The sequence below is a fragment of the Centroberyx gerrardi genome, chromosome 14 (genome assembly GCF_048128805.1).
Source record: "Centroberyx gerrardi isolate f3 chromosome 14, fCenGer3.hap1.cur.20231027, whole genome shotgun sequence".
Lineage (NCBI taxonomy): Eukaryota > Metazoa > Chordata > Actinopteri > Beryciformes > Berycidae > Centroberyx > Centroberyx gerrardi.
In genome coordinates, this window is record NC_136010.1 from 31889831 (window position 1) to 31909830 (window position 20000).

Sequence of the window (20000 nt, forward strand, 5' to 3'; positions counted from 1 at the left end):
AAAGTGAGACTGGTGACCGGAGATATTTCTCTGTAGGAACGTTTATTTTAGCCGTTAGCCTTTATGCACAGTTTGTCCTTAAGGGCTTCTGTAGTCCAGTAGTTTTGCTGTGTGTGTTTACAAAATGTGTTGCAGTTTCTGTCTCCCTCTAGTGGTCAGAAAAGCGCCTAGTGCAGCTTTAAATCCACCGGCCACTTTCAGTATTTCACCGGCCACCTGGACTCTTCTTTAGAAAGTATTTCATTCGTGGCTCGTGAAATAAAACAAGAATGGACCAGAAACAAAACTTGGCCACAAAATAACTTGAAGTCCCTCAAAACCAGAATAACTGCTGTCAAGAAGAAGCTGCTCATGTTTGAATCTAAACATTTCATCATGGCCTTACTGTCTGTTCACCTGCGTATTAACTTGTGGAAAAGTACTGTAAGGACACAATACTGGCTGTTAGACTTAAAGCTGCACTAAGCCATTTCCCGACCACTAGAGGGCGACAGAAACCGCAACAGCTAAGCTAACCCTACCTGCTGAGAAGTGTCACCAGTTACCAGTCTCACTTTGACTGATCTCTCTCCTGCTGAAGGTCACATGACCCACAATGACAAGTGAAGAGGCAGGTAGCAAGTTTACTAGTTTAACTAGTTTAGTAGTTTAACAAGTCTACTAGTTTAACAAGTTTAGTAGTTTAACAAGTTTACTAGTTTAATAACTTTACTAGTTTAACAAGTTTAATAGTTTAACTCGTTTAGTAGTTTAACAAGTTTAGTAGTTTAACTCGTTTAATAGTTTAACAAGTTTAGTAGTTTAACAAGTTTACTAGTTTAATAACTTCACTAGTTTAACAAGTTTACTAGTTTAATAACTTCACTAGTTTAACAAGTTTACTAGTTTAACTCATTTAGTAGTTTAACAAGTTTAATAGTTTAACTCGTTTAGTAGTTTAACAAGTTAAATAGTTTAACAAGTTTACTAGTTTAACTAGTTCACTAGTTTAACTAGTTTACCAGTTTAACTAGTTCACTAGTTTAATAATTTTACTAGTTTAACAAGTTTACTAGTTTAACTCGTTTAGTAGTGTAACAAGTTTAATAGTTTAACAAGTTTACTAGTTTACCAGTTTAACAAGTTTACTAGTTTAACAAGTTTACTAGTTTAACTAGTTCACTAGTTTAACTAGTTTACTAGTTTAATAACTTTACTAGTTTAACAAGTTTACCAGTTTAACTAGTTCACTAGTTTAACTAGTTTACTAGTTTAATAATTTTACTAGTTTACTAACTTTACTAGTTTAACAAGTTTACTAGTTTAACTCGTTTAGTAGTTTAACAAGTTTACTAGTTTAACTCGTTTAATAGTTTAACAAGTTTACTAGTTTAACTAGTTTACTAGTTTAATAACTTTACTAGTTTAACAAGTTTACTAGTTTAACTCGTTTAGTAGTTTAACAAGTTTACTAGTTTAACAAGTTTACTAGTTTAACTCGTTTAGTAGTGTAACAAGTTTACTAGTTTAACTCGTTTAGTAGTGTAACAAGTTTACTAGTTTAACTCGTTTAGTAGTTTAACAAGTTTACTAGTTTAACAAGTTTACTAGTTTAACTCATTTAGTAGTTTAACAAGTTTAATAGTTTAACTCGTTTACTAGTTTAACAAGTTTACTAGGTTAACAAGTTCACTAGTTTAACAAGTTTACTCGCTCGCTTCATCGATGCCACCATTAGGAGAATTTTTTTCAGGAATGGGAGGGGGAGAGCGCCGCTTTCAAACAGCTACAGAACGGAGGGGGAGGAGCTTCGTTCAGGAGCAGAATTTGACAACAAGTTTTAGAAAAGAGGAGAAAACAGCAACAGAGCTGGATATTGGTTTATATCATTACGTCTCAAAAAAATCTCCACGTAGCACACATAAGCTTCAGGATTGGTTATAGGGTCTGAAATCGCTTATTGCATGTTTAATGAAATGTGATTAAAGTGGTTGTAGTAACACAGTACTAAGGAAGTATTTTTATGTAAATACTTTTCCATAGATCAGTACACTGGAAAATACCAAATGTGACGCTTAAGCTAACTTTCTTACCTTCTACTCTGGTGTGAGAAGAGTTAGACAGCAGGACTGCAGGTTAGACAGCAGAAGCAGTGTGTGTGTGTGTGTGTGTGTGTGTGTATGTGTGTGTGTGTGTGTATGTGTGTGTGGGGTCACCAACCATAGAGAGAGAACTCGGCCTCCTGGCCCGTGTCGCTCTCGCTGGACGTGGACGTCAGGCTGGTCGTCAGGGTGTTGCTTAGCAACTGGCCCACCGACAGCCCCGTGGTTGCCGTGGCTACGTTACTGCTGCTGGTTACTATGGAGGTTGACATGGTAACGGTGGAGGTGGTGCCGGTGGTGGTGAGGTTAGGAAAGCTCTGAGCGCCCATGAGAGGAGAAGCTGCAAACAGACAGACAGACAGACGGGTTAGTGAGTCAAACCAAAGAGAAGCAGCTAGAGAAGCTAACTCCACTAAAACCTGCTGGTCATCAACCAGGTGAATGCTGGGAAATGTTAGTGTGGCTGGGTAAGTCAGTCTAGTCTTCATTAACCGTCACCTGGAGTCCTAGGGTTAGGTCAGGTTCAGGTTTAGGTTAGGTCAGGTTCAGGTTTAGGTTAGGTCAGGTTCAGGTTTATTCCTGTTCCAGTCTAAACATCCAGCAGGTTTCTGCAGAAGAAAAACAAACTTCAAGCTGAACTTTACAGCAGGATTATCATTAGCAGCTCTATTCTATTCTGATTATAATTCTAATGTTTTTCCATCCTGCAGTAGAAACAGCAGTATTGTTAATACTCAACACCACAGTGCTATAGTGGCAGTACTGTACTCAGTACTCATGACATTCCTAACCACAGTATTGGGTTAGTAGTATTAATCCTCACTAGCAGGGTGTTGGTGCAGTATGAGTGTAGCACTGGTGCAGTATGAGTGTAGTACTGGTGCAGGATTAGTGCAGTATGAGTGTAGTACTGGTGCAGTATGAGTGTAGTACTGGTGCAGTATGAGTACTGGTGCAGTATGAGTGTAGTACTGGTGCAGTATGAGTACTGGTGCAGTATGAGTGTAGTACTGGTGCAGTATGAGTGTAGTACTGGTGCAGTATTAGTGTAGTACTGGTGCAGTATTAGTGCAGTACTGGTGCAGTATTAGTGCAGTATTAGTGCAGTGCCGGTGCAGCATTAGTACTCACTGGCGGTACTCATGACGTTCCTGCCCAGCGTGTTGGTGTTGTTGTCGCTGCTGCTGCGGCTCAGGTTCATGTTGTTGGTGGCGTTGGTGCGCGACATGTTGGGCGCGCGGCGGACGAAGGACTCCATGAGGCTCGCCTCTCGGGACGACAGGTTGGGAACGCTGGCGCTGGAGCTCATGGGCGCTCCGGCCGCCAGCAGGGAGCTGACGGACAGGCGGGCGCTGGCGGCCGAGCAGAGAGGCCTCTGGGAAGGCGCGTCCTTGCCGGAGGACTCCGACACCGAGCTGACGTCGGGCGAGCTCACGCTCACCAGCCCCATGGAGATGGCCGCCGCGGGGTCGGTCGCCGCAGCGACCCCGGCCGCCGTCGAAGAGTCTTTGTTCCTGGCATCGTCGCCGGGGGCGACCGCGTCGGCGGTGAGCGTGCCGGAGCTGGAGGCGGAGCCGGACCCGCCGTCCGCCGCCGAGGACAGAACGACGACGGGCTCCCGCTGCTGTCCGTCCAAGCCGGCCCCGCCCCCCGCCCCCCCCGTCCCGGGGCCCCGGTCGAGCGCCGGCCCCTCGGCCCTCCTGTCCGGCCGCGTGCCCCCCCCTCCCCCCGGCCCCCCGGCGGAGGAGCTCAGGCTGATGTCGGAGGAGGAGGCGACGCTGCAGACGGAGCTGCTGCTGCCCTTCCTGCTGGAGGAGCCGGCTCCGCCCAGCGACGTCGACCCTCCCTTGTCGGGACAGTTATTTTTCACCAGGCTGCTCCACGACTGCTGCTGGGAGGAGGAGGCGGAGGAGGACGAGGACGCGGTGGTGGCGGCGCCGCCGGCTGCCGGGGTCGCGGAGGGTCCCACCGTGGAGGAGGCGGGGCCTGAAACAGTGGATGAGACAGGTTTGGGTGACGGCGCTGTGGCAGCCGACTCAGGGTCGAACCCTGGAGCAAGCTTGAGGTCAAACTTCCCTTCAGCGCCCATACGGTAAGAGTTAGAGCCGCCAGCATCCCAGGTTACATCAATCCAGCCTGGATGGACAGAGAGATAGGAGGGATACGGACGGATGGATGTCAGAGACCCGGCAGAGAGAGGTGGAGAGAAACAGAGAGAGAGGTGGAGAGAGAGAGAGAGAGAGAGAGAGAGAGAGAGAGAGAGAGAGAGAGAGAGAGAGAGAGAGAGAGAGAGAGAGAGAGAGCAGAGAGAAGCAGCTTACAGTCAGCAGCTCTACATAACTCCACACGGACCAGATCAGAGCAGAATAGTTTGTTTTTTGAGTGAAATGTCCCTTTAAAGAACAAACACTCACTGTTGTTGTCTAGTGAAAACCTCCTAACTTTACTTTAGGTAGTTTTAGATATTTTAATGCAACAAAAGTCTAAAACCCTTGAAAATCCTTTCAAAACCAAAAACTCTGAAATGGTATGACATGTTTCCAAATGGTCAATTCAAACCAATTGCAAGCAAAAAATGATTTAAATGAGTAGTGAGGAATAAACTTGTTTTAAAGAGTTAAATCTCTTTCACAGTCAAACAGGTTTTGCTGCTCTGGCCCAGGTGGAGCAATGAGAGAGAAAAATATGAACACAGAGTCACAGAAAATGACAATTAAAGCAAAAGTAGATTTTTTTTCTGGCAAATGCGAAGCTTCAAAGCCACATGAAGAGAAAGAAATAAACTGAGGAACACCAATAAGAATCATCCTGCTCAACATGAAGGATAACTGAGGAGGAGCGTTGGTTCGCTGAGTCCAAACAGAAACACCAGGAGGAGCAGGAGGCAGGAGGAGGTGCGGAGGAGGGAGGGAGTGTGTGTGTGTGTGTGTGTGTGTGTGTGTGTGCACATGCACACTGTGCTCCTGTGTAGCTCAATAGGTAAAACAACAACAGGCATTAACACTGTGTTCAGACAGCAGGCAAGTCCAACTGTCATTAACACATTACCAGACTGGATTTGTGTGTTTGTAGTCGTTACCACACTGGTTGTCATAGTAACAACGCAGGTGTGTGTCACTGGTTGTCATAGTAACAACACAGGTGTGTGTGTCACTAATTGTCATAGTAACGTCGCAGGTGTGTGCGCACTAAGGGCGTTTTTTCTGTCCAACAACTCTGGTTGCAGCAACAAGCGAGCAACATGGAAGTTTGGGCAACCTGACTGTTGCTGAGCAACCAAATCTGATTCCATGACAATGTTGATTTAAGAAAAAATATCTGACATCTACCAGATATGCAATAAAATAAAATAAAATAATAATAACAACAATAGCTAGGACTGCAAGCAGTCTGTCTTTTCCTCAAAAGAGAAAGAAAGAAAGAAAGAAAGAAAGAAAGAAAGAAAGAAAGCATGTTCCCTCTGCAGCAGCAGGAAACAAGACGAGACGAGCTTCACATGATCACAGCTGCCGTCCACCTGGCAGATTTAAACTAGCGTCAAATATTCATTTTTCAAGACAGAATTCTGAGACTTTACGTACTTTATCTAGACAACATAGAGATGTGTGTTATTTATTCTTACAAGGGTTGAATGCTCCATAAGCGAAAAACTGATGATTAAAGATGTTCTATTTTCTATTTTCCATTCTTCCATAAGGGCAGAATTCAAAGAATTTTTTAAAATTCAGTTTTTGATAGAAGTCTGAAACTTACATGCAGATTGGGCTGTGTACAGTTCCATGTGGGCTCAACTTCTGATCAAATTAAAAACCCCACGACACTTTTATTGTGCAGGTCCAATGAAGCTCTGTAGTGATTTCAGGTCACTTGTGCAATTGATTTTTTTAGTTTTTTAAAGTTTTAAACTTTAGACCTCTGCCCCAGAATGTAGTGAGAGTCTTTAGCATGGGACTGGAGCTGTGGGCCAAGTCTGGTGACTCTTCATGCGTGGGAGGCAGTTTTAGTGAGAAATAATAATACTAATAACAATAATAATACTAATAATAATACTAATAATAACAATAATAATAATAATGATAACACCACACTAATAATTCATATTTGAATCTTTCGAACACAGCAGGGTCGGGGCTCCACCCCCCCGAAGCTCCTCCCTCCTGGGGCTGTAGGCAGGAACATGCTGTATCATAATAGTCATATTATTTGTGATTTACTTTCTACATATATTCATAATTTGGGACAACGTGCTCGTTGACCCAGCGATCGTGTTCAGACTCAGAAGAGAAGTCCAGCTGACTGGAGAGAACAACTGACAACACTGACACACCGGTATGCATGTAAACACCGTGATGTCACAGGGGTTAAAGGTCAGCGCAGGAGAAGCCGATTCATGTTTTTCAGGTGAAACAGGAGAAATGTTTCTGTCCTCAGCAGCAGAGGAAACCTGCTGAATTACAGCCTCGTTTAGCTAATTACAGTGTAATTACAGAGTAATTACAGTGTAATTACACTGTAATTACACAGCAACAAACCAATTACAGCAACAGGGAGCTGTAATTCTAAGTATTACCAAAACCCTATAGAGCGCAACAAGCTGCGCTAAAAGAAATCTGTTATTTCTGCTAAATATTGCAATTCTGATAAGCATTGTGAATCATGTGGACACTTTTGGAAATAAATGAAAGACTTCCTCTGAAATCTAATCTGCTTTGTAATCCAGATATTCTCACAACACCAGAATATCTGGTTTAGGAAGCGGTTCGAAACTGTTGGGTTTCTGGATACTGCAACGATCAATATTGATATTTACAGTTTCTGATAACTTTGATCACTGCTGAATCAGAACTTTTAGAAAAGCTAACAGACCAGAAGGTCCAGAAATTAACAGACCAGGTGGTCCAGAAGTTAACAGACCAGGAGGTCCAGAAGTTAACAGACCAGGAGGTCCAGAAGTTAACAGACCAGGAGGTCCAGATGTTGACAGACCAGGAGGTCCAGAAGTTAACAGACCAGGTGGTCCAGAAGTTAACAGACCAGGAGGTCCAGATGTTGACAGACCAGGAGGTCCAGATGTTGACAGACCAGGAGGTCCAGATGTTAACAGACCAGGAGGTCCAGATGTTGACAGACCAGGAGGTCCAGATGTTAACAGACCAGGAGGTCCAGATGTTGACAGACCAGAAGGTTCAGAAGTTAACAGACCAGAAGGTCCAGAAGTTAACAGACAGACAGACACTTTACAAAACTCTTGTTCCATGTAGAAACCTGGGAAAGTATTCAAGAACACAACAGATGTTCCTCCTGCCAAACCTGCATCTCCATTCTGTCACATGTCATTACTGCTACTGTTACTGTGAGCTTCACTTCAGTTCTGAACACTGTAGAGTGAGTCCACTGTCCAGGAAACCATCATCTGAAGTCCATTATTATTATAAAAAACAACTTTTATTTTTTATTCTTTGCTGTACAGATTTGATCTTTTCTTTGTTACCTGTACCCAGTGTTGGGGAAAGTTACTTTTGAAACCAACTAGTTACTTTACTTCGTTACTTGCCCTAAATAGTAACTAGTTACGTTACTAAGTTAGTCTTCATTAAAAGTAACGCGTTAGAGCACTTTCACGTTACTCACATAAAAACATGCATTTAAAATATGTCTTCTGCTGATGTCATCACTCTTACTGTACAGAAACCATCAGTAATCATCAGGTTTGGGACTCAGCCTTAAATAACAAGCTGCTGTTGTCTTTCAGTCTCCTGGTTCACAGTAAACAGTCAGCGGGGGTTTGGACTGGATCCTTTCTGCCGTCTGCATCACAGCCGCAGGTGAATCTGACTTTATCAACACTGTGAGACATTGGCTCCGTGTTCCTCTCTATAAAAAAGCCTAATTTGAGAAAAATGATGCTATCGGCACGGAGCTATTGACGTTAAAAGGCACATCAGCCGGTGAATATCAAACTTCAAACTAACTTCACCCGGTGACCAGCGGAGCCTGAACTGATCCGGTCTGGTCTCAAAGTAAACAGCAGACTGACTCACAAGCTTTCAATTCAAATCTCCAGGTTAGATAGTGAAGCAGAGCTGTACGTTAACTTTTTTTGCACATAGCACCGGTGCTACAGAGGTTGATAGTTTTGTAGCACAGGCCACAAAATTGTAGCACGCGTATAAAACGTCTGTTACATCTCTAAAAACAACCACAAGTAGTGCAGTTCATCACTTCAACAGGTATGTGACATTAATGCTGCATACAGGGCACACAAAATCCAAACCTTAACAAGAAATGTTTTCAGACAAACATTTTCTTTATTTGCCCATAATGGTAAATGGGAGGGACATAACAACTGTATACAAAACATCAATATATTACGCTTCAAATTAGGGGTGTGAATCTTTGGGAATCTCACGATTCGATTTGATTCCGATTCTTGGGCGTCCGAATCGATTCAGAATCGATTCTCGATTCAAAACGATTCTCGATTGAATGAATAGAAAAGGGGGCACTACTTTCAGTCTCTTGCTCCAGGATACTGTGTGCCAAACCATTCACTGGTGTCCTTAGGCCACTGAAACACTATATGAAACATAACTGGCAATTAAGATAAATGGTCCGCAGCCTTTTTATTTTAAAAAGTGAACTGCATTAATTAATGAATAAATGAATTTGAAAGCACCTTACAGTCTCCTGGCTGTATGAGAATAACAAAATGAGGGGGAGGCGAAGCGTGTCGGAGAGCGGCCTCTCTGCAGCGTCAGCTCGGGGAACGCCATCGCTCCGAGACGCCGAGCCGCGCAGGGTTTCTGAGCTGAGTTATTTTCTTCACCTCAGAGTCGGTTTAAGTTGTTTAACGCTGCGGTGTGTGTCGGTCAGCCGGTCTCGTTTGTTACCGCTGATCGCCGCTCCGCTCTGCTAACGTTAGCCTCTGAGTGACGGCGTGGAAAGTTCACACTGTACTTCACGTTCGTCTCGCAAAGGTAATTATTCAGTCATTAAATCAAAACATGTTTGCAACCGCTTGCCTTTTTTGAAGATGAACTACAATATAACTGTAGTGTGCGCTGACTGTCCGGGTGCTGCGCTGCCCTCGGAGGAAACCGCATAGGAATTATGGGATTGTTCCCTAGGAATTGTGGGAATTGGTGTTGGATGTATGGACTCTACGCAGCCGGGGACATGATTTTTAATCGCACGATAGACTACAACTACCAAGTAGAATAGCGACGCGCCGTTGATTCACCTCACACACAAACAAGCACACAAACCCTCACTTCACACAAACAAGCGGCTCCACACACACACACACACACACACGCAGAACTGTATCGCACGGGTGCTGCTGCGGTAAATTCATTCATCGCACAGACCGATTTGTTCGTAGCACGTGCGACACGTCGCACTGACAGCCCTGTGAAGCTAAACTTACAGTTAACTATAATGTTGGTATCCTTCTCTTCCATCACTTCAAAGTCATGCAAATATTTCCAAGCTCAAGCTTATTTGCACTAACTAAACATTTAACCATTTGAAAGAAAAATAAAAGTAGCGAAATGTAACTTTGACAAAGTAACTAATAACTGATTACATAAATTGAAAGACTAACGCATTAAGTTACTCGTTACCACAAAAAAGTAATCTGATTACTGTAACGCGTTACCCCCAACACTGCCTGTACTCTATAAATAAAGTTATTATTACTGTGTACTTAATTTTAGTAATTCTGAAATGACCAGCAGGCAAATACTGGTAAATGTTAGTTTCTGGTAAGTTAGTCTGTCTGGTAAACAACCATCAGCTGAAGTCCAATTCTATTCTGAAAACCGTTCTGAAAATTGTAAAACAAATGAAACTGGCTGGTGAATTTGTGCGTCCATCGTTCTGTTGCTCAACGATGAAAAGATATCTGGACAAACCACAAGCATTTTGTTTTATTTTTAATATTTCCAGATTTTCATATTTTTCCCTCATTTCAACAGCAGTGAAGTTGCGGTCTGTATTCCTGGGCGTGTCTTACCGTTGTGCGCCTCTCCGGTGACGGTTCCCTCGCCGGCCGGGTTTCCGTCCTGGTCCCGCCACTTCCAGTCGATGCCGCGGACGACCCGCGCCCCCGGGACGATGTACTTCATCACCTGGGAGCGAAACAAGCGCCGCTGACGACGAAGGTTCGCCTCCGCCTCCTTCACCGCTTTACCTGGGAGAGAGGAAGAGGAGGAGGAGAGGGAGAGAGGAAGAGGAGGAGAGGGAGAGAGGAAGAGGAGGGGGGAGGAGAGGGAGAGAGGAGGACGAGGGGGGAGGAGACGGAGGAGGGAAAAGGATAGGAGAGAGAGAGGGAGGAGGAAGAGACAGGTTGTCATCAAATATTCATTTGATGAGTGAAAGAGAAAGAGAGAGAGAGAAAGAGAGAGAGAGAGCGAGAGAGCGAGAGCGAGAGCGAGAGAGAGAGAGAGAGAGAGAGATGTGGTGCAGATTTAACACAGACATGATTTCACTGAAAATCAGGAGTAACCAACCATCAATTCAAATGAGCTTTACTGGCCTTAAACACTTCAGTATCTATAGCGATAATAAAAGTAGCAAGAATAACAATAAAAACAAATGAACAATACAAACACACACACACACACACACACACAGACCTAGCTGGTCCTCGCAGACCGCGGTGACGGAGCCGTACAGCTCCAGGCCGGACAGAGACAGGTAGTGCGTCTGACCGCTGGCGTTCTTCCCCATCTGCTTGATCCTGATGTGCCTCCAGCCCTGCTTCTCCTCTTTGGACGGGTCCAGAGGCCAGGTGGCTGTCGAGCTGACACACACACACACACACACAGAGTTAAATTAACAGACTGGGTCTGGAGGAGTGTAGTGGGTCTGAAGGGGTGTTGATGGTCTGGAGGGGTATTGTGGTGTGTTGTGGGTCTGGAGGGGCATCGTGGGTCTGGAGGGGTGTTGTGGTGTGTTGTGGGTCTGGAGAGGTGTTGTGGTGTGTTGTGGGTCTGGAGGGGCATCGTGGGTCTGGAGGGGTGTTGTGGTGTGTTGTGGGTCTGGAGAGGTGTTGTGGTGTGTTGTGGGTCTGGAGGGTGTTGTGGCTCTGGAGAGGTGTTGTGGTGTGTTGTGGGTCTGGAGGGTGTTGTGGCTCTGGAGAGGTGTTGTGGTGTGTTGTGGGTCTGGAGGGTGTTGTGGGTCTGGAGAGGTGTTGTGGTGTGTTGTGGGTCTGGAGAGGTGTTGTGGGTCTGGAGAGGTGTTGTGGGTCTGGAGAGGTGTTGTGGTGTGTTGTGGGTCTGGAGGGTGTTGTGGGTCTGGAGAGGTGTTGTGGTGTGTTGTGGGTCTGGAGGGTGTTGTGGGTCTGGAGAGGTGTTGTGGGTCAGGAGGGGTGTTGTGGTGTGTTGTGGGTCTGGAGGGTGTTGTGGGTCTGGAGAGGTGTTGTGGGTCAGGAGGGGTGTTGTGGTGTGTTGTGGGTCTGGAGGGGTGTTGATGGTCTGGAGAGGTGTTGTGGGTCAGGAGGGGTGTTGTGGTGTGTTGTGGGTCTGGAGGGGTGTAGTGGGTCTGAAGGGGCATCGTGGGTCTGGAGGGGTGTTGTGGGTCTGAAGGGGCATCGTGGGTCTGGAGGGGTGTTGTGGTGTGTTGTGGGTCTGGAGGGGTGTAGTGGGTCTGAAGGGGCATCGTGGGTCTGGAGGGGTGTTGTGGGTCTGAAGGGGCATCGTGGGTCTGGAGGGGTGTTGTGGTGTGTTGTGGGTCTGGAGGGGTGTAGTGGGTCTGAAGGGGCATCGTGGGTCTGGAGGGGTGTTGTGGTGTGTTGTGGGTCTGGAGGGGTGTTGTGGGTCTGAAGGGGCATCGTGGGTCTGGAGGGGTGTTGTGGTGTGTTGTGGGTCTGGAGGGGTGTAGTGGGTCTGAAGGGGCATTGTGGGTCTGGAGGGGTGTTGTGGGTCTGAAGGGGCATCGTGGGTCTGGAGGGGTGTTGTGGGTCTGAAGGGGCATCGTGGGTCTGGAGGGGTGCCGTGGGGTGTTGTGGGGTGTTGTGGGGTGTTGTGGGTCTGCAAGGGTGTTACGTTGTGTTGTGGGTCTGGAGGGGTGTTACGTTGTGTTGTGGGTCTGGAGGGGTGCCATGGGGTGTTGTGGGGTGTTGTGGGTCTGCAGGGGTGTTACGTTGTGTTGTGGGTCTGGAGGGGTGTTGTGGTGTGTTGTGGGTCTGAAGGGGCATCGTGGGTCTGGAGGGGTGTTGTGGTGTGTTGTGGATCTGGAGGGGTTTTGTGGTGTGTTGTGGGTCAGCAGGGGTGTTGTGGTGTGTTGTGGGTCTGGAGGGGTGTTGTGGTGTGTTGTGGGTCTGGAGGGGTGTTGTGGGTCTGGAGGGGTGCTGTGGGTCTGGAGGGGTGTTGTGGTGTGTTGTGGGTCTGGAGGGGCATCGTGGGTCTGGAGGGGTGTTGTGGTGTGTTGTGGGTCTGGAGGGGTGTTGTGGGTCTGGAGGGGTGTTGTGGTGTGTTGTGGGTCTGGAGGGGTGTTGTGGGTCTGGAGGGGTGTTGTGGTGTGTTGTGGGTCTGGAGGGGCATCGTGGGTCTGGAGGGGTGTTGTGGTGTGTTGTGGGTCTGGAGGGGTGTTGTGGGTCTGGAGGGGTGTTGTGGTGTGTTGTGGGTCTGCAGGTGTGTGTGTGTGGTGTTGTACCCCGGTTCGTTCAGGCTGCAGTCGTCCACGTGGGTGTAGAGAGTCGTCCAGTTCTGACCATCCTTAGAAACCTGAAACACCCAGTTCCTCAACGCCGAGCGGCCGTAACCCCTGAGGGGCGGGGGGGGGGGGGGGGGGGGGGGGGATAAGATAATTATTATTAATTATTATCTCTGATTACTCAGCAGAGTGATTTCCTTCATCAGATGAAGCCGTTATCACATCATGAGGAACCTGATCAACACAGCAGGTTTTGCCCGATCTTTTGAATTATTCAGCACATGTTTACCTGGTGTGTCTCAGGGTGTGTTTGTTTTACTACCTGGTGTGTCTCAGGGTGTGTTTGTTTTACTACCTGGTGTGTCTCAGGGTGTGTTTGTTTTACTACCTGGTGTGTCTCAGGGCGTGTTTCTTTTACTACCTGGTGTGTCTCAGGGCGTGTTTCTTTTACTACCTGGTGTGTCTCAGGGCGTGTTTCTTTTACTACCTGGTGTGTCTCAGGGTGTGTTTGTTTTACTACCTGGTGTGTCTCAGGGTGTGTTTGTTTTATTACCTGGCGTGTCTCAGTGTGTACGCTGAGGGAATCACCCAGAGGCCGAGGTCGACGGCGAACCAGGCGTTCTTGTCGTCGTTGGTGTGACAGTTGAGGGCGGAGCTATCCCGGCTAAGGATGTCCTCCAATCGGCCGTAGGGGAGGTTCCGCCCCTCTGATGATGTCACCACCACCAGGCCGTAGGCGGCGGGGTTCACCCACTCGTAGGCCGTCCTGCACCGAACAGAGATCAGAACATTTTTAACTGAAATCCATCCGAAAAAGAATTCACACATCACTGACTGCGTTTACATGGACTTGAGTATCCCGGTTATGAGGCTTATCCCGGTTCTGATCATATTCGGGATATGGCGTTTACATGGAACACAGAGAAATCTGGTTATTCATATCCCCGTATACATGATAGATACTAGTATCCCAGTTACTGATTACTGCATGCTGTGTGCGCAGGCGCCTGTGATGACGAAGGACGGGATAAGGGCTTATCCAGGTTTCTGAAATCGGGATATGATGTTTACATGCGTAAACACAAAAACGGGATACTTTAAAAACCCGATCATAACCGGGATACTCAAGTCCATGTAAACACAGTCACTGTTGTTAGATGAGGTTTCCCAGGACACAGGATCGTTCTGCTGGACTCTTTAAAGGTCTCAGATCATTCAGTTTCTCCTCTGTCTCAGGATCAGAATCATGTTCTTCATGATGTTCTGCAGATAAATGTAGTTTGTTACAGTTGAATTGAATGAGTTAAACTGAATGAATGTGAAGACCAAGTCTCACAATACTGGACTCTGATTGGCCGACAGCAGCGGCTCCTCTAATTCAAATGAGGTAAACCTGCTGAGTGGACGCTTTCAGTTCAAATGCTGCAAACTGGACCCTGATTGGACGGATTTCAGTCATTCTTTAGTGAGGAGCCAATCAGGAGGAGTCTGAAAATGCAACAACTCCAAATTTAACCACTCAAACAAAATATGGATATAAATGTAAGAAAATCTGAATTTCTATAATATGGGACCTTTAGCCCGTTTAAGGACCCAAAGGAAAACCAGTCAACACATAAATCAAGCGACATAAAATGTGACTCAAGACCTTTTCTAAACCATTTGGAGCCGCTCTTTAATTTGACAAACATAATCCACCAAGCAGCACTAACTTCAATAAAATGTCGATTTAGGATGTTGCTGAAAACTTGAAATAAAGATTTAAAAGTGCTTACTTGGCGTTGGTTCCCACCCAGTAGACGATGCCGTTCTCGTCGAAATCGTGTTGGTGCCGGAAGGTGAAGGTCTGACCCTCCCTCAGCTTCCTCACGAAGACGAAGGACGAGCGCTCGAAGTCGTACCACTGCTTCGCCACCTGGGGGGGGGGGGGGGGGGGAGTGTGATGTCAGTGCGAGTGTGATGTCAGTGCGAGTGTGATGTCAGTGCGAGTGTGATGTCAGTGCGAGTGTGATGTCAGTACGAGTGTGATGTCAGTGTGAGTGTGATGTCAGTGTGAGTGTGATGTCAGTGCGAGTGTGATGTCAGTGCGAGTGTGATGTCACCATCTTCAGCAGGTACTGCTCCAGTGACTCCACAGTAGCGAGCGGCTCCATCTTCAGCATGCGTCCGGTCCGGTCGATCAGAGCCGTCTCCCCCGGCGCTCGCTCCAGACGGAACCGCAGCCGCCGGGTCAGGATCTGACACACACACACACACACACACACACACACACACACACATCCAAAAGGTTCATGGTTTACTACTGTCTGAGTGACCAGAGAACCTCAGCTGATGATTGGACGCTCAACAAGCTCGTGTTCACAGCTGAACTTTTCACCATCATCGGCCGTCAACAGCCAATCAGATTCAGGCGCTTTCTTGCTGAGATGATGCTTTAGTTTCATGAACAGCAGCTCAAACTGGAGAAGTTGATTCCAGCTGTTCAAAGCTTCAGTTCTCTACAGCTTTTATTTTGAAAGACGACAGGAAGAACCTTCTCAGAAACGAAGTTTGGATGCCTTAACTGTTATTCTAACGTGGAAAATAAAGAAAAATGTGTCCAAATGTCTGACTGGTAGAGTGTGAAAGTGATGAGTCACCAGAGCAGCAAAACATCCACGATCTGCCTGTTCAACACTGTAGCTGCAGATCAATGCATAGATGTGATGGGAGACTCTGGCCCCGCCCACAACCAGTCAGAACAGAGCGCCCCACACACACACACACCCTCCTCACCTGCAGGTTGTATGTGGATCCCGGCGTGTCGTACAGATGCAGAGGTAGACGTTCGATTGACTCCAGCACAGCGATCAGCTTACGGATTAAGGCAACGGCTGGTCGGCTGCACACACACACACACACACACACACACACACACACACACAGGGAGATGTTCACATTTAATCTGATATTTCCAAACAACAGACAACACAATAGCAGATTTTGACCAGATTCATCTCATAAAAAGATGTTTTATTTTTAGAAGATACATTTATAATCTGTGTGGGAAGTGGGACTGCATGGCTGCTGATACTGTGGCTAAAGGTATTGATCAGGATTATTACCATTGATCAATTACAGGAACAGTTATTTTAGTTATTATTTTATTGCACTTTTTACTCCTGGCATCTTCTATCAACATCTTGACTATTTTCAACTGCATTGAAAATGCATGGAAGATGGTGCCGTAGAGTGTACGCCGCTGTGAGCTCTGGTGGCGTTTTTGTATAATTAATCCTACTTTTTTACATACCTAACGGTGAAAGTGCAGAGTTTGGTAACGGGAGTGCTTTAACATGAGCTATTTCTTGAAAGCATCTACCAATATGCCCAGAAATACGAAGAATTCGGCAAAGAAAGTCCCAGCAGACGCAGATAGCCTAGGAGAGCCAGGTGTGTCACCTGTGGAAATCAGTGCAGAGGCTAGCTCCGGCGTGATTGAGCCAAGTATTGTCCGAGCTTTGGACAGGATAACTGACAATCTCACGAAAGTCATTGATGTTAAAATAACTTCGGTTTTGGAAGCCATTAAGGAACAGACTACGCAGTTGCAAGCGATTGCCCTCAGAGTGGGAGAAGCGGAGGAACGGACTGCTACTGTGGAAGCTACGGCTATCGTCGGAAACCAAGATAGCACTCCTGGAGAAACAAGTACGAGACATGTTAGATCACATCGATGACCTTGATAACCGTGGCCGTAGATGCAACATGCGTGTAGTCGGCCTACCCGAAGGTTCAGAAGGATCGGACCCTGTGAGGTTCTTTGAAAAGTGGATCCCCGACTACCTCCAAATGGACACGAAGGCCGGGCGGCTGAAGCTCGATCGTTCCTTGGCATCTAAACCCGGCCCAAATCAACGACCTAGACCGTGATAGTGAAGTTCCATAACTTCACTGATAAACAGCGTGTGACGGAGGCAGCTCGGCGGCTTGAATCAGGCCGATCTAACCGGGAGAACCGGGGTCGCAAAGGAATTAGGATCTCCTTTTTCAGTGACTATTCGGCGGCTGTGACTATTCGGCGGCTGTGGTTCGGAGGCACAAGTCATTTGATGAGATTAAGGCACGGCTGAAAAAATGTAAAATAGAATACAGAGAAGATCTGATACTCCAAACGAAGCGGCCGTGTTTGTCAGCTCATTGGAAGACCGTGGAGGCACGGCTTCTGAATGACTTTGGACTTCAGTTGATATGTGGGATGACTAGGTTGTGAGAGTACCTCAGTTTACAGTTTTCTTTTGTGACCATTTACTACCACAGGCCGTATGTTACTTCCTCCATGCGCTGGAATATAAATGTGGAGAGACAGACTGAGTGGGTTTCTATTGTGTAAATACTAGCTTATGTTTTATTACAGTCTGTGATAAACAACGTTAGGGTAATCAGTATTAGCCACCGTGAATGAGCTTATGGGGTGGTGAAATTCTATGTTAGGGTGCCAGGGAAGAGTAAAGCGTAGCCTCGTTTAACTTTCACTGATGTTATGTTTCATTTCTGTTTGGGATGAGGCTTGTGTAAAGGACGGGCCAAGGCCTATAGCCTTGGTATTGAAGAGGTCTGGAGTCCCCTGCAAGCGAGGAAGCGGCAACTAGAGAGAGCATTTGAAATTACAAGGGGGCTTTGAACAAGTGTTTTTTTCCTTATTTACTTCTAGAAGTAGAGGTGTGGCTATTCTGGTGAGGAAGAAGTTACCTTTTGTAGTGTTGGATTGTATCAAAGATAAGAGTGGTCGGTATGTTATTGTGAAAGCTGCTTTGCAAGGCACAGTTATCTCAATAATGAATGTGTATTATCCCCCGGCCCGTCCCTCAGATTTCCTAACTAAGGTGTTCTTAGATCTTATGGAGACAAAGTCAGAAATTGCCATAGTGGGTGGGGATTTTAATTGCTTACTGAATCCATTAATCGATAGACTTCCCCACAAGACTATAGCTCTCTCTCCACAGGCCAAATCACTAAACGTTATATGTGAAGATTTGGGATTTGTGGATGTATGGAGGACGGTGCATCCTCGAGGTAAGGGAATATACTTTCTTCTCTGCACCTCACCAGTGCCACACCAGAATTGATTATTTCTTTTTACCGGGATTGTGTCTACATTCAGTTATTTCATGTCAAATAGGCAGTATTTTCATTTCAGACCACGCAAGTATGATGTTGGAATTATCTCTTAAAGGACTAAGCAATAGGACTAGATTTTGGAAGTTTAATGCAACTATTGTGAGAGACCAAACTGTTTTTATATGTTATGTGTTTCTGTGTTGCGCTGTAGTCCAAGAGAAACGATGTTTCGTTCCCTGTATGTATGTCATGCATATGTGGAATGACAATAAACAATAAACTAAATCCTATTTTAATACTGAGTTGAAATCCTTCCAAGCCATTAATTGTCAATCAACAGACAATTCTGCCCTTTTATGGGAAACTACTAAGGCGTATACCGGAGGCGTGGCTATCTCGTTCCAATGCAGGAAGAAACGACAAAAGCAGGAAAAACAACATCTGCTAACAACTGAACTTAAAAACAAGGAAAAAACATGTGGATTCTCCCTCTCCAGCTCTTCTTAGAGAAATATCGGCAGTTAGATCTTATTGTCTTGGTTATTGTATCATTGTCTTCTCAATTATGTTTTGAATTTAAAAAAAAAATTAAAAAAATAGAATTGAAAATGAAATTAAATGTTTCAATATTGACAATATTCCAGTATTATCCTGTTTCTAATGGTTTCTAATGGTTATTGATGATGAAGTGCACATGGTTATTGATCTGCGGCGGCCGTTACCTTTCATCGTCTTCGTTCTCGCTGAAAGCCGCTTTAAAGACATTGATCCTCTCCATTAAAGGCTTACAGTCATGTTTCAGCTCCAGCTCCACACTCTGCACACACAAACAAACAAACAAACAAACAAACAAACAGCAGTCACACTGTGGACCAACAGGCTTTACTGCAACTTTAACACACATGTATACCTCCTCTGATTGTACTGAGGGGTGAGGTAGTGAGGTAGTGAGATAGTGAGATAGTGAGGTGGTGAGATGGTGAGGTAGTGAGAGGTGAGATGGTGAGATGGTGAGATGGTGAGGTGGTGAGGTGGTGAGGTGGTGAGGTGGTGAGGTGGTGAGGTAGTGAGGTAGTGAGATAGTGAGGTAGTGAGGTGGTGAGGTGGTGAGGTGGTGAGATAGTGAGATGGTGAGATGGTGAGGTGGTGAGGTGGTGAGGTAGTGAGATAGTGAGGTAGTGAGGTGGTGAGGTGGTGAGGTGGTGAGATAGTGAGATAGTGAGATAGTGAGATAGTGAGGTGGTGAGGTGGTGAGATAGTGAGATAGTGAGATAGTGAGATGGTGAGGTGGTGAGGTGGTGAAGTGGTGAAGTGGTGAAGTGGTGAGATAGTGAGATAGTGAGATAGTGAGGTAGTGAGGTGGTGAGGTGGTGAGATAGTGAGGTGGTGAGGTGGTGAGGTGGTGAGATAGTGAGATAGTGAGATAGTGAGATAGTGAGGTAGTGAAGTGGTGAAGTGGTGAGATAGTGAGATAGTGAGATAGTGAGGTAGTGAGGTAGTGAGGTGGTGAGATAGTGAGGTGGTGAGGTGGTGAGGTGGTGAGATAGTGAGATAGTGAGATAGTGAGATAGTGAGGTAGTGAAGTGGTGAAGTGGTGAGATAGTGAGATAGTGAGGTAGTGAGGTGGTGAGGTGACTGGACTCACGTTGTTGAGCACGGTGAACAGAGCCTGCACCAGGCCGCTGCTGCACATCTCATACGGAGAGATGGTGTTCTCATCCTTCAGAACCACAATCAGGTTCTCCAGAGCCGTTTTCATCAGGTCCCGCCACGTGTTCTCCCCCTCCACACACTGACACAACAACAACAACAACAACAACAACAACAACATGACTGCTTAGAACTGGAATTAATCAGGTTCTCCAGAGTCTGCATGTGTTCTCCCCTCCAACACACTGGGACAAGATATAATATTAAAAACTATAATCGATCAGATTCTTAAGAGCCGTTCTCAGCAGCTCTCTCTTCAGCACACTGGGATTCAATATGAACACTGATATTAACATCATAACTGCTTGTAATCAATACATTTCATCAGCTGGGCTCGTTAACATAAATTACTAGTTAGCCGTTTCCAAAGTGATAACCCAGGAATTCGTTACACTGCTTGTTATATTACTTTCTTTTACATTGATTCTTGTGTGCTGATGCTGTTTAAGACTC

General features: G+C 46.0%; 1 protein-coding gene across 1 annotated transcript in view; it reads right to left on the bottom strand.

Moving 5' to 3' along the window:
- Positions 1-20000, bottom strand: part of hectd1 (HECT domain containing 1) — a 47160-nt gene that overhangs the window by 6469 nt on the left and 20691 nt on the right. The window contains exons 17-27 of the mRNA XM_078288056.1: positions 19483-19629; positions 18560-18654; positions 15513-15618; positions 14840-14974; positions 14513-14652; positions 13291-13503; positions 12738-12848; positions 10718-10884; positions 10096-10272; positions 3213-4067; positions 2200-2421 (exon numbers count right to left, since the gene is read on the bottom strand). Coding sequence (XP_078144182.1) covers positions 2200-2421; positions 3213-4067; positions 10096-10272; positions 10718-10884; positions 12738-12848; positions 13291-13503; positions 14513-14652; positions 14840-14974; positions 15513-15618; positions 18560-18654; positions 19483-19629 — 2368 coding nt within the window. The remainder of the gene's footprint in view (positions 1-2199; positions 2422-3212; positions 4068-10095; positions 10273-10717; positions 10885-12737; positions 12849-13290; positions 13504-14512; positions 14653-14839; positions 14975-15512; positions 15619-18559; positions 18655-19482; positions 19630-20000) is intronic.